The sequence below is a fragment of the Poecilia latipinna genome, unplaced genomic scaffold (assembly GCF_001443285.1).
Source record: "Poecilia latipinna isolate Pla-1442-1.1 unplaced genomic scaffold, P_latipinna-1.0 Scaffold319, whole genome shotgun sequence".
In the NCBI taxonomy this organism is placed as follows: Eukaryota; Metazoa; Chordata; class Actinopteri; order Cyprinodontiformes; family Poeciliidae; genus Poecilia; species Poecilia latipinna.
This window is the reverse complement of record NW_015112935.1, coordinates 150,405-163,787: the sequence shown is the minus strand read 5'-3', so window position 1 is coordinate 163,787 and position 13,383 is coordinate 150,405. Positions and strand designations below refer to the sequence as shown.

The 13,383-nt window shown below is 35.6% G+C and overlaps 1 protein-coding gene across 1 annotated transcript in view; it reads right to left on the bottom strand.

The window, feature by feature from the left end:
- pappaa (pregnancy-associated plasma protein A, pappalysin 1a) overlaps positions 1-13,383 on the bottom strand; it is a 119,284-nt gene that overhangs the window by 29,631 nt on the left and 76,270 nt on the right. The window contains exons 15-19 of the mRNA XM_015034981.1: positions 3,709-3,892; positions 2,946-3,147; positions 2,633-2,855; positions 1,901-2,048; positions 1,588-1,703 (exon numbers count right to left, since the gene is read on the bottom strand). Of these exons, the coding sequence (XP_014890467.1) occupies positions 1,588-1,703; positions 1,901-2,048; positions 2,633-2,855; positions 2,946-3,147; positions 3,709-3,892 (873 nt within the window). The remainder of the gene's footprint in view (positions 1-1,587; positions 1,704-1,900; positions 2,049-2,632; positions 2,856-2,945; positions 3,148-3,708; positions 3,893-13,383) is intronic.

Below are 13,383 nucleotides of genomic sequence, written 5' to 3'. Positions count from 1 at the left end.
ATATATATATATATATATATATATATATATATATATATATATTCTGCAGCTCCTCAGTTTTCTTGTCGCTGTCACCCTATAAGATGATGTCATCCAGAAACTCATATTCTTCTTTCCTTTATCTGCTCTTCCTCTTGTCTCTCTCACCATCTCTCACAAACTTTCCCTCTTTCTCTCTTTCGTAGTCAGGCCGTAAATCATGATAATCCATGACTGTGGCCTGGTCTCACCCCTAGCTACGTATGGGATCCTCACCCTCGAAAGCATCCCCAGGGCGCACATAGCACATAAAAATAGATCTCTATCTCAGCGCCACCACAGACGAGGTCATGTCATATGGAAAATGACTAATTCTACAGCCGGCTCGACAGAGTAATTTTGCTGATAAGGATTGGGGTGTGGAGGAGGAGGAGGAGGTGCAGGGCAAATAATCATCAAAGAGAGTAAAAGAGAAAGGAACAGGAGGAAATGGAGGTGAAGAAGTATGAGTCTAAGCAGGTCACTAACAACAAAAATAAAACGACTTAATGAAATATCATTACTTATTAAGATGGACAACATAAATTCCCATTTCACCAAACATTGTAGAAACAACAGAGGAAGACATACAATTGGACTAGGAATGTTTAGGAATGGTCTTTTTTTTCTCCAAAATATACTTGGTTTATAATTTCAAGGTTTCTATTTGTATTTCTTAATTATCCCTGTTTGAACCAATTAAGCTCTCATCTTATATGAGAGGATTGTTATACATTTCTAATTTCTAAACTTTTTACTACTGAATTATATCTTTTGCTCATTCTGTGAACTTAAATCTAACAATAAGATAACTTGTTGAATATCAGGGAAAAAGGTAAAGGAACAGATATCAGAAATTCATATAAAAAATAACTTATTGATGAGCAAGTGTCGATTTTTATATAATGCTTATCCCTGACCAGTGACTAGATGGTCAAATATTCCCACTTTACATATGCACCAGTACAAGTACAAGCGGGTATCGATGATGGATGGTTGTTCTACCCTGGATAAAGTCATATTATTTAATGTATTAAATTTTTAATTAGTATTTTATAAATTGTTACAATTTAAAGTAAAGATTTTATGGTAAAATATTCATTTTTCCAAAAAGTTGTATCTTTTATTTTTTGCTGATTTAATGTTTTCATACAAAAGTTTTAAAAATAACCAAAAGCAGCCTTTTTGAATGTAATGGTTGTCAATGCTAAGGCGACTCTAACAGAGCCCAGATAACTTCCTGTGGCGCATCTATGGTAACGAAATCTTAGTGGTTCCAGGCTCAGCTCATCAAGCGCTTTTTTGATTTGAGGCACTCAGGAGCCAGCAAGTTTTCATACCTTCTGTCATGAATACAACAAATTGTTTAAGGGGTTGCCATGCTTCAAAGACAAATATTTTTGTGGTGATGTATCAGGCAACCTGGCATATTGCATTGTAGGTAATCCAGCGGGGATGTAGGCACTGGATGAGAAATTCCTGATGGGAGAGTTGTGGATCACAGAACTTTGCGAAGTGCATTTGTCAGACATATTAAGAAGACACAAATACACATAGTTATAAACGTACCTTGACTTTTTGCGGGTTCCACCAGTGCTGTCGAAGTAGGAAATTTGCTGTCATATTGCTAGGGAGAATCACCACTTCACTGTTACCCTCTCTGCATGAGAGCTCACACTCTTCACCTGTGCATGTTTAAAACAGAAGCATAAATTGCATAAAGGAATGGACAAGTCAGAACTATCAAAAAAAAAAATCTATCTTCATTTTGGGAATATTTTCACATTAAAATGCTAGATTGCATTCTCTGATTGTCCACATTCACACAAAGACCAACTGCAAACACTACAACAAAACAAAATGTAATTTTCTTGTTTCATACCTATGCCATGTCCACGCTTGCAAGAGTACTGGAGGCTGTAATGCAGATTTTGAGGTAACGAGCACTGGCCTTTGATGTTCGGGCATAGGCGGAATGACCCTGTCCAGTTTCCATCCTTTCTGCACCGGATCATGTTGGAGGCTGTGCCCTGAACAAAAAAAAATAAAAATAAAAACACACACACATAATGGCAGAGTAACAATTATACTCGCAATCGCACTGGTACACAAACACTGCAGAGCCAAGGACATTCAGATGGCATTGCATTGCATATGGAGAAATACAATACAATTTGCATCAGGCATCCAACCAACAATGCCTGGGAGGCAGAACAGATTAAAAGGTGTATACATTTCAGAAGTCTGTAGCAGGCATAGCTATTCTGGAAACCAATAGCAATCTAATTAGCATGTCATCAAATTGAGTAGAGCTGAGGGAGACGAGGGGAAAAACACACAGTCACAGCAGTGTGTAAAAGATGGCAATAAAAGATGTTTTTATAACATCTTTTAGACAAAATAAAAGTGTTCATCGTTCAGTTAAACCATTGTTTTTGGTGGTCTTAAGAAGAGATCTACTAGCATATTCAAATAGTTTAACATTTTCGACCAAGAAGGGAATAATACGATTAAAAGCAATACAGAAACAAAGAGAAAATTCTGTAGCACGTGCCTAACAAAATAATACATTTAAAAAAGTAGGAATAGAAAGAGAGGAAAGAGATAGACAGACCTGCTTGCAGGAAGAGTGCAGCGACCTCACCGTATGGACAGAGACTCCTTGACGATTACCGGCGGATTCAGAGCAGTTGAGTCTGCAGATACTGTCAAAGCGGAAGCCATCGGTACAGTAGTAGGAGCCGTGGAAAATGGGTGGTGGAGGATCACAAGTCACTGGCTCGCATGCACCCTCCAGCCATGTGCCATCCTCTGTGCACTGGCGCTTAAAAGCACGTCTGAAAGGAGCAAGACCGATTTAGAAAAAGACTTTATGAGACCAGATTTCAGGTGGGGAAAAAACTTGCAACACTATATCTTGTTTTCACCTTTTGGGTTTATTGGTAACATGGTAGCCTGGCTTGCATTTGTACTTGCAGAGCGTGCCAACTTTTAGGCCCGTCTCATTGCAGCGTTTTGTTTGTAAAACAGCATTAGGTACAGGAGGCGGGGCCGTGCAGCGCAGCTCACAAAGAGCTTCGGGGAAGGACCACAAACCATCTTCCTGGCAGATAAGAGTGTTGTTGGTTCCTTGAAAGACAAAAGAAAAATACAAATATTTTCTAATATTCTAGTCAGCAAACCACAACCACCATTTTATGGCTTTGGGTTGAACCTAACTACATTTAATAAACTTTTGTTGCTTAAAACAAGATGAGTAAAAATAATGTTTGTTCTAAACTGCAAGTCAAGTTTGGTATAAAGGTATGAGGTTTAATTAAGAAATAACACATGGTCAGTGTTTGCTATTCATTGCATGGTATTCAAATATAGTAGCGTGTTTCATAACATAATGGAAAAACTGTTTTTCTTGTATTTGTGCTCCTTTAAGGCATACAATCCTGATTTGTGTTCTAATGTGGTACTGGGGGCAAAACCAAAAAATTCCCTGCTCTAAAATAATTCACATGCATAAATCTTACCCTTACACTTATATTTATGAACTGGTAATCTATGTAAACTTTTTTTATTATTATTTAGCAAATATGCTGAGAGTGGTATACCTTGACAATAAATCAATTAAGTACATCTTTTTTTCTTTTTTTTTTTTTTTAGCAAATTTACATTTATGAGTAACCAGATGAACCTCACCTATGAGTTGGGCAGGTTCTCGACAAAGAAAGGTGCTTTTCTTGCCATATGTAGTGCCCTCTGGGAAGGTAAAATGGGCAGGATGAACGTGGTATTTGTCTGGAAGACCGCAGTCCACTGGCTCACAGGATACCTGCTTGTTCCACTTCCCATTGGTACAGGTTATTGTTACTGAAGAATCCGACTGGAAAATAAGAGAAGAAATGCTAAAAAAAAAAATCTGCTTCACATAGGATTGATGGCCTAGTAATTAAAGATAGGTCTAGATGTAGGCTGGTTAGAACCTCTTTATATTCTTAAGGAGAAGTCATTGATATAATGGTGCATTTCACATCTTTTGTTTTACATGGCAGATGTGTTTAACTATGACTATGTGACTTACTGTCAGTCCTCAGGACCTCTTAAAAATTAAAATGGTTGGTCAAGGTTTGACTCAATGTATAAGTACAGACCGGCAAAAGCTTTAATTTCCACATTGATGTGACATATTGGAGTGTTTCACTCATCGTATAAATGTTTGACAACAGCAATTCAGCATTCTCTCCAGTCGACATGAAGCCCAACAAAGCCTGGCAGTGCTTAGCTCACTGTATGTGAATAAGCCTCACATGCTACTCAGCAGCTCAGGTAACTGGCGATCGCATATGTAAGGTCAAGTCATGCGACACGGACAACTGATATCCACCAACTGCACAATCAGCCCTGACCCAAAACAGATTGATTTAAAGGAAGTGTGACACCTTCTGCTAAACACACACACACACGCAGCCACACACACTTAAAGAAAAAGGCAAATAGATCTTCAAAAACAACTCGTATGGAAGTTGTCATACATGGAGTTTTTAAAATTGCTTTGATTCAGTCTACAACCCATTGATTCTGGCATGTTCAGAATGCCACAACAGCATCTTATTCTGTATTGAATCTCAAGAAATATACGTTTCAGTTGAAAACCGAATTAAACAGTTGATATAAACAGATAAGCAGTTGATAATTGCATGAACAATATAAACTGTGCCATTACTACTGATAAAAATGTCTAAACGTACAATAGCCATGGATTCAGAGCTTGTTTTATGGCGTTTCGTTTTCCAAAATTTTATGAGTTTTGATTGGGTAATTTTTAGCCAAAATGAAAATACATCAACTTCTTCTTAACTTTTTATGGGAACAAAACATCCTCCCTAATCTTAAGAAGCTTACAGAGCTTAACTTGTGAGAGGAGAGTCGAACATTTTGAAATGTATCAGGAAATGGGAGAAGCCAAAGAAATTGGAAGAACATGCAAAATTTACAAAAGAGTGAACTAGCAAAACGTCCATGTCTGGTAGCAACACAATGCTATGGAAAATAAATCAAGCTCCATTTTTCAGCATAGCATACTATTAATGATCTGATAACAGACTGATATTCCCAGTATGTCCATAACCAAGCATGATGTGACAGAAGCTTTGAAAGCTCATCTGTTTTTGATTATGTCTGTGCAAAGCTGCAGAGTAGTATGGTGGCAGGAAGCTAACCAGTTTGAATCCTGACCATATATGGCTCTTTCTTTGTGGCCTTTCAGAGTGCCATTTGTTAGTTTCTCTCAGCATGTGTGGGCTTTTTCTATGTATTTTGGTTTCCTGCCACAGTTCAGCAATATGAATGTTAGGTTAACTGAGGGTAATAGATTGATCTAAAGAATGAGTATGCGTGCAAAGTTATTTGTTTTGTCCCTGTGGGTAATAGACATGTGCAACCCTAGGCTAGACTACAAGGTAATTGCACCACAGGCAAGATCGTCTAACTCCAGACCAAGTCAAGACCAAGACCAGAGTGGAAAGAGACAGAAAGAAGACCAAAACATTTAGGAGTTGAGGCCAAATCGAGACCAAGGGAGGATAAGGCCTAGTCAAGACCTTACTTTCTATAAAGTCTGAAAGTAAGTGTCTTTTATGGCTTTTGGGCTTGGTCTTATATAAAGGTTTGTATGTATAGAAACAGGTGCAAACCTGATTGTACATGCAAACTTGATCTTCAAGTTTGCATGTACAAACTTGTGTCTGTGTGTTACAGACACAACCAGGATTGTGTCTGTAACATAACTGCCATAGCAGGCACAATCTGTTTTGCATGTGGACTGTTTCTGTTAGCAGCAGAGACCCAAAAGGAAGGACAAAAACGTGCAAAAAGTGAATTTTGCTAAATAAGGCTAAATTAAGGCTAAAACCCCCATTTGTTTAGAGCTGCCTCCAATTAGAAACCCTGGAACATTGCAAACTGTTGTCTGTTCTTCAACCTGCCATTGTTTTCCCTCACTTTGCCACTACACTGAGGTTTTTTTTTTTTTTTTTTTCTCTTTTTTTTTTTTTCTTTTAATCATGTAAAGCAATTGACTTTGCTTGCTGCTGAAAATGTGCTATCCAAGTAAATGTTCCCAGTCACATAGTTGAATATATAACTACATAATATTAACCCCCATCAAAACATAGCAAAAAAACAAAAAAAAACAACAACAAAAAACACATTCTTTTCATACATTTTGCAATCATGAGACTTTGAACAATAAAAGCCTCAAGATTGCCGCAAAATGTTTTGCTTGCAGAAACGTGAGCGAAACAGTGAGGCATTAGATAGTCCAAACATAAACTGTTTTCATCATCTTCCACTAAACTGCACAGTGTAATTCAAAAGGAATGCTTGAATTGGTAGCTGAGTGAAAGGAAACAAAAAAAAATCACAAAACAAAGTTGTTAAAGTCAATCATTTTCAATTTTCCATCTCTAACGGAAAAAGAAAGGTAAAAATGGAAGCCTATCAGTAAGAACACGTGTTATATGTTTGGGTCAGTTTTAATTATGTTTATCCATTTTAAACCTTAAGCTTAAAAATGTCAGGCTCAGTAAGATTACATGTCTCTTGCCTAATAATATCTTCCTTTTCCTTTGTATAGCAGTATTTCATCTTGATTTCATTATATGACACCAAATAACAGTATCAGATTCCGTGGAAATAAATAAGCTCCCTTCATAATTTGGATACTCGACAAAGTACCATATGCATTGCATGTGAGTGCTGCCTGAAAAGTAACTGCATGAAGAGGTGAGTGACTCACTCATGATCTGATGTTTTGAGCAAAATCTGCATGAAAGAAATCCATGTGGTGTTCAAATGCAGAATTAAAACATGATTATTTTCCTACATGGTGTCTGGTGTGCAAAGTTTTGCAAGTAAGAGAAACAATAAAATATAAAACTGTCTTTAAAAAAGGTGCATAAACCACACAGTATACAAGCATATGGGAAGAAGGGATGATTCATATTTTAAATACAACAAACCTTAAATAAACACGAGCAGCCGGAGTCACTGCTCCTCAGTGGATTTTTAGGCACTTCATACAGACATTTGTATCACACAATTTCTGCAGTTATTCATGACAATAAATAGGCTATTTAGGGAGAGGAATTATGTTTGGACCTCTTCAAAAAAAAAAAGAAGAAAAAAAAAAGAAGAAACTGCAGTGAGGGATGATTCAGGGAAAGACTATAAATTTTCCAGAGTTAAAAGCGTTTCTAGGAGGAGACTATTCATCATGACTTTGAAACAAGACTTGAGCAGATTGTCAGTTCATAGAAATAACAATCTGGTGAAAATGAGTAACTTAAGAAAAATGGCAAACACCAGTGAGATGAACAAGTTCCTGACAATTACTTTGTTGCCAACAGTCAATCATGTTGAGGGGTCAGAGTCAAGGTAAACACGAGAGCAGCCAAACACAAATAGGCATCAAAAGGAAGTCTGCTTTGCAGGGATTGGGAGCTGAAGCTCAAGCAATAGCTCACAGTTCAACTAATAACTTAAGGAGGAGAGATTATAGTCATGATAATTGGGTTTAACCTCCTATCATGGACACTGGAGTCCTCATAGAGCCTTTGTCTGACATGTAAGTGTTTTGGATGTGACAGTTAAGTGGTTAATTTAAAGACAATGTCAAAAGATACTGCACAAAGTCCGAAAGATGGTAGTTCACTTACTGTAGTTTTCCATCTATCTTTTGGGAAAAAAAAAAAGAAAATTATGTGTTTCTAATATGTGCTTACCATCCATGTTGTTTATCTGTCGGAGCTTGAAATTTGGGTAATTGCAGTGATTGGGGGTTGTAGTCTGTGTGTTGATTGATTTTTGTTTACACCTCAAACAATGTTCAAAATGTAAAAAAAAAAAAAATGGATTCAAAGAAAACACAATCTACAACTTAGATTGTGTCCATGTTTTATATAAGACTTTAATAATCTTAAATCATTTCAAAGCAGATAATGCCATCTGTTTCTCTTCTAGTAGCAAGTTTGAAAACTTCTGCTCCCAAACCAGACAGGATTATTTATATCCTGTGGGATTGCTTTGAAGGAAAGCATTTTATTTACTCAGAATATGCACACAATCACAAAATATAAATCTTCTGAAAAGCAGAGGTCAGGAAAGAAGCATGCTACCCAGAATTATACTGTATCCAGAAGTAGATATGCTTCCAAGTGTTCCTCAGTAAATTATCAACTATCTAGGTTGTGGTAGTTTTTAATAGCTTAAAGATATAAGACGAGGTTTGGGACATAATTCAAAAAAGTTATTGTTGCATAAGAATGCGATTTAAGAACTATCATTACAAGGTAAAGCCTTCAATATAGTTCACTTTGTCTTTATCTTAACAGAATCATAATCAAAATTATTTATGTGAAGAAAAAGTGATCCTTGATTGCTTTAAAAAAAAGAAAGTTTGGAGCTGCTATTACAATTTCAGCATAATAAAAACACATTTTACAAGGTCCTGAACATGAAGAAAGTGATGCAATTTTGTGAAACATAAAGCTAGTTGTGTCTTTTAAGTTCCTGCTTCAATGCACCCTCGTTTTGTATGGTGTTCGTGTAATGGTGTGAAGGGTGTGCAGTTTATTATATGCTAATGTGCAAGGTCTAATTAAGTTAGAATTTGGTGAGTGGTCACTGTCTTTTTGTCCCTCCGTACTAAATGACTGCCTGACTATCTTGGGTTTTAAGAATACTTTACACACAGTCCATGATTGTGGTAATTTAATTATTAGCTTACTTAATCAGAAAATAAGGCCAAGTTTGCTGCCAACTCATCCACTCCAATCATTTAGCATGCTGAGCTGAATTAGTCTTCATTAGCGAAGACAGAGCTTCTGCACCACAGCAGGGGATCAAGTAATTAATTATCGGTTTCTTTGTCCAACAACTGACTAGATAAATTTCAGTAGTCTTTATGTGTGGTACATATGGCATTTCTATGCCACATTTCATGGTATTGGATTGTTAATTATTGACTTGTTAATGCTGGTAAAGTGGGCAGTTTGGCTTAGTTGGAGATCAAATTGCAAATGCTGTGGAAGTTTAGAAAGATAAAGCTTAATTTAAAGTACTTGTAGGGGTCAAGAAATACAGCTAGAAGTACTTAAAATATTCAAACGCTTAAGACTCCCTCTAAAAGTGTGCATAGCTGTCTCTTTTAATAGTTCAAGCACCAAATATACCTTAATATGGATTAATAATCACAGTGTCTCAGCACTGCTACTAAGGCAATGGAGACTCAGGTGGTAGGAGTTTGTCCTGTAACTCCAACTAAGAAACTTCTTCGACTTGCGTTCTTGTGAATTGATTTGCTTTTTTTTTACAGAAAATTGGAGTCACGTTCCACAGAAAGGTCTGTTAAAAGACGAATCCATGGATATAGAACCACAAATAGGTAACAACAAAACCAACACTTAGCCTTATTAGAATATGAATTTATTTCTAAAAGTATCCATGAAAAAAAAACTATCACAGTACAAAAACGCTCATTACTATTGAGGGTTAATAAACACCACCACCAATAATTTAGGAAATGTAAGACAATATACATTTACGATTGTTGCTCTCGTGTTTAACAATCAGATTTTTCAAAATGGGCCTTAAGGGCCCTTATAGTGCAATAAAACAATAAATAGCATGTAGACTTCTTAGGGAGTAAAACCTGTAGCTCCAGGAACTCTCAAGCACATGTGACTTTTTTAAACATTGTAATTGTCCTCAGGTGCCATCTGACGGTCTAAAGGTCCTGTTCAGATGATGCTTTCAGAGCTTCTACTTTGCTTGCATTTCTTTTTCTTGTACCTTCAGTTACAGATGGTTTGAAATCCTTTCAGTCTACGTACAATATGCCATAAAAACCATGATTCAGAAGTATTTGAAAGTTTATTGACAAAATCTGTAATTTGTGAGAAGCTACACTTTCTTTGTTTCAGATGTAGGAAAATGAATGAACTGGATAAAGTTGAGAAGAAAGACATCTGTGTCCCACAATTCACACAGTGTTCCAGGACTATAAACAGGCAATTTAGTAGAGGGAGATATGTGTAGACCTCTGCAAAGAATCTGCAGTAAGCCATGGTTCGGGGAAAGACCATAAAACATTTCCAGAGTTTGGACAATTTCCAGGAGGAAAGTGTTCATGATCATTTTAAAACAAAATAATTATCTAGTCTGTTAATTCTGTGAAATTGTAAAAGTTGAGACAATGGCCAACACAGTAAAATACAAAGAACTATCAGAAAAAAAAAAAAAAAAAAAAATCTGCTTCGATAGAAATAAAGAAAAACCAAGCCAAAATAGCTCAAGTCCAACACACAGTGCCTTGCAAATGCATCCCCACCCCTGAGACCTCAGACATTTTTATGTTTGTCACACCATCGTCTCATATTTTATTGCGAAGTATGTGGATTTTTTTAAACACACCTATTTGCATTTCAAAAGTGAAAGTAAGATTGAAAGTTACGCTGTGTAAAGTTTATCTTCTTCTTCCCATTAATCCACAACTGAAATGACGCCACCTACGACAAGATAACTCACATCTATTAATTGCATGTTCCCCTCTGACAATGTTTAACCATTTTTTCGGATTACTTTTCACCAAGTCTCTATGATTGCAGCCAATTCGTAATGATAAACTCCAACAATATTGTTGGAGGTAAAGCGGGTTCAGTTCCTCCAGGTAATGGGCGTTTCCCTTCAGGACAAATTGCGACTGCCAATTCCCACTGGATTGATTGGCAGATGTCGTTACGTCAAATATGCTGGTCATTCGCATAAAAAAACGTACGACTGCTGGTATGGAGAAAAATTGTTAATTTAAATATTTATTATAATGTTTGGTTCATTAAATATGATATCTTTAAAAGGTTTTGCACTAAATATTTAATGGAAAGAGTTAGACATAACTAACTTTTAATATGCAAACATAGGTCCTTAATTAATTACAAAAAGGATTTTGGATTTGTAATGGTTTCATATATATATATATATATATATATATATATATGTGTGTGTGTGTCAGCACATCATTCTAATATTTGTTTCTATTCATAAATACATTTCTTACTGTGAAAGGATACGCTTGATTATTACTGGTGGATTATGACTTATGTTCATGTTTGCAGTAGCTTCACAATAATGAGAACATTAACGTACAACTGAGTGAACACTGCATTAAACTACTATGGATCATTGCAGAACAAAACTAACCCAACTTTACCTCTGAAATTCTAATTCTCTCGCCATTAAGCTCATTGCATCATAAAGAATATTTCTGACTGTAAATATCAATATAAAGGCACTTCCTGTTTCATGTAGAAGTTCAACATTCACCTATTCACTACTCTATTCAGCATTCATTATGTTGGAATTAACACCTTCAATTTAAACATTTTTTATCATTTTGAATTAAGAACAAATAATTTAAATGTGTAATGGATCTGTCCAGGATGTGCCCCGCCTATCTTCTAGTTTTAAAAGTTGGTATAAACAATGATTTCTCAATACAATTACAAAATTCTGCAGCTGAATAAGAAAAAAAGGACTTGATGAGGTGGCCATTCTCTTAATTGGCCTTGACTCAGACTTGCCCCTTTAAGACTTTATATTTTACTAGGAAAAAGATGACTTGTAAACATCTCTGTTATGCACTCAAAAAACACATAACAATTGTTCCTTAAAATTAAACTGTAATGGATATTGATTCACACTACAAGTTACTATACGGAAGAGCACAGGAAATTTGTCATCTATATTTGATTCATATCGAGGAGACAATATAATGTAAAAAAAAAAAAAAAAAAAAAAAATGGTTTGGGCCAGAAAATTTTTTTTAAAATGTATGTTCAAGGCTGTAAAATGTCTAAAAGAAAACTTCAGAATGAAGATGATGTGACTTGATCAGCAGCAGCACTTTGTGTTCCTTTGCTACTTCAAAGAGAGAGAGAGAGAGGTAGGAAAAAACGTACAGCTGTGAAACACACACAAACAAATCAAGCATGTGAAGTGAAGAGATTTGTGCTCAAGATAGAAACTAAGAAGGTGGTTTTCCCAGAACCACTTTGTCATCAGTGAAAAAAAAATGTAATGGGCTAATGAAAGGAAACAGGACTGTGCCTAACACTGCACGTTTAAATTTTAGAGTGGAAGTTTGTGGTTTTACAGACTAATGACTAACAAAAGACGGAAAGATACAAATGATTAAATGCCACCTTATACTATTAAGTACTTTGTTTAAAACTTCCTTTTCCAGAGTTTTACAGTGCTTTGCAAAGGTATTTATCTCTAACAGTTTGACCTGTTTTCACATTGCAATAAATACTTCAAAGTGCTTTGTTTAGATTTGTGTGTGATGGACCAAAACAAAGTGGCAAATAATTGTGAAGCGGAAGGAAAATTAAATAGGCTTTTTAAAAAATCTTGAACAAATAAAAATCAGAAAAGTGTGGAATCCACATAACATTTTGTATGTTCAGAAGTTCAATTTTGAACTCTTCCAACTTAATCATCTTCTGCCACGTTTGCTGTGCCCCCAACATGTCATGTGCCAGACAGAACGTTCTGTGTTTCTTTCAAAAATACCTTTGTTCTTACCACGCTTCAATAAAGGCCAGATTTATGAAATGCATAACTAATTGTTGTATCCACAGATGTTCACAGATACTCCATTCTGTGTAGTTTCCATGAGAATCTTTCCAGTTTGTTTAATTAATGATTTCATTCTCCTGCCTATGAATTTAAAGGGAATCCAATGTTTGTTAGGTTTGTAGTTGTGCAAAAGTGATGAACTCATGATTGAATTGTGCTCACTGTGTTTAGAGCTTGTTATATTATTTTCTAACATGATTTTGTTTTAAACTTTACATTATCTCTGATTGTCCATTGAGTTTCTTAGTTTTCTTTTTTTCTTTTTTTTCTTTTTCCTTTTGATTGACCTCAAACTTTGCTTTCACAGAAAAGACATTTATGCTGAGATTAAGCTACACAAAGATCGACTTTATATTACCAATTAGGGGACTTCTGATACAACTGGGTTGCACTGGACTCCTTTAGTTATACAAAGGAGCAGAAGGAGGCTGAATATTAATGCAATGTATTTGTGCCTCTTTGAATTGTCAATTTTATAAAATCCTAATCAATCCCAATTAGCCAATCTTTGGATCCAGGAACTTGACAGAAATAAGAAAAGACCTTTTAAATGTCTGCTGAATAATTAAAAAATATCTGACAGAATAGTTTTTTTTTTTTTTTTTTTTTTTTTTTTCCCAGGAAACAAAATAAAAAAAAAGGGATGGGATTTTTTTTTTTCTTGCTTTTTTTTTTCTTCTT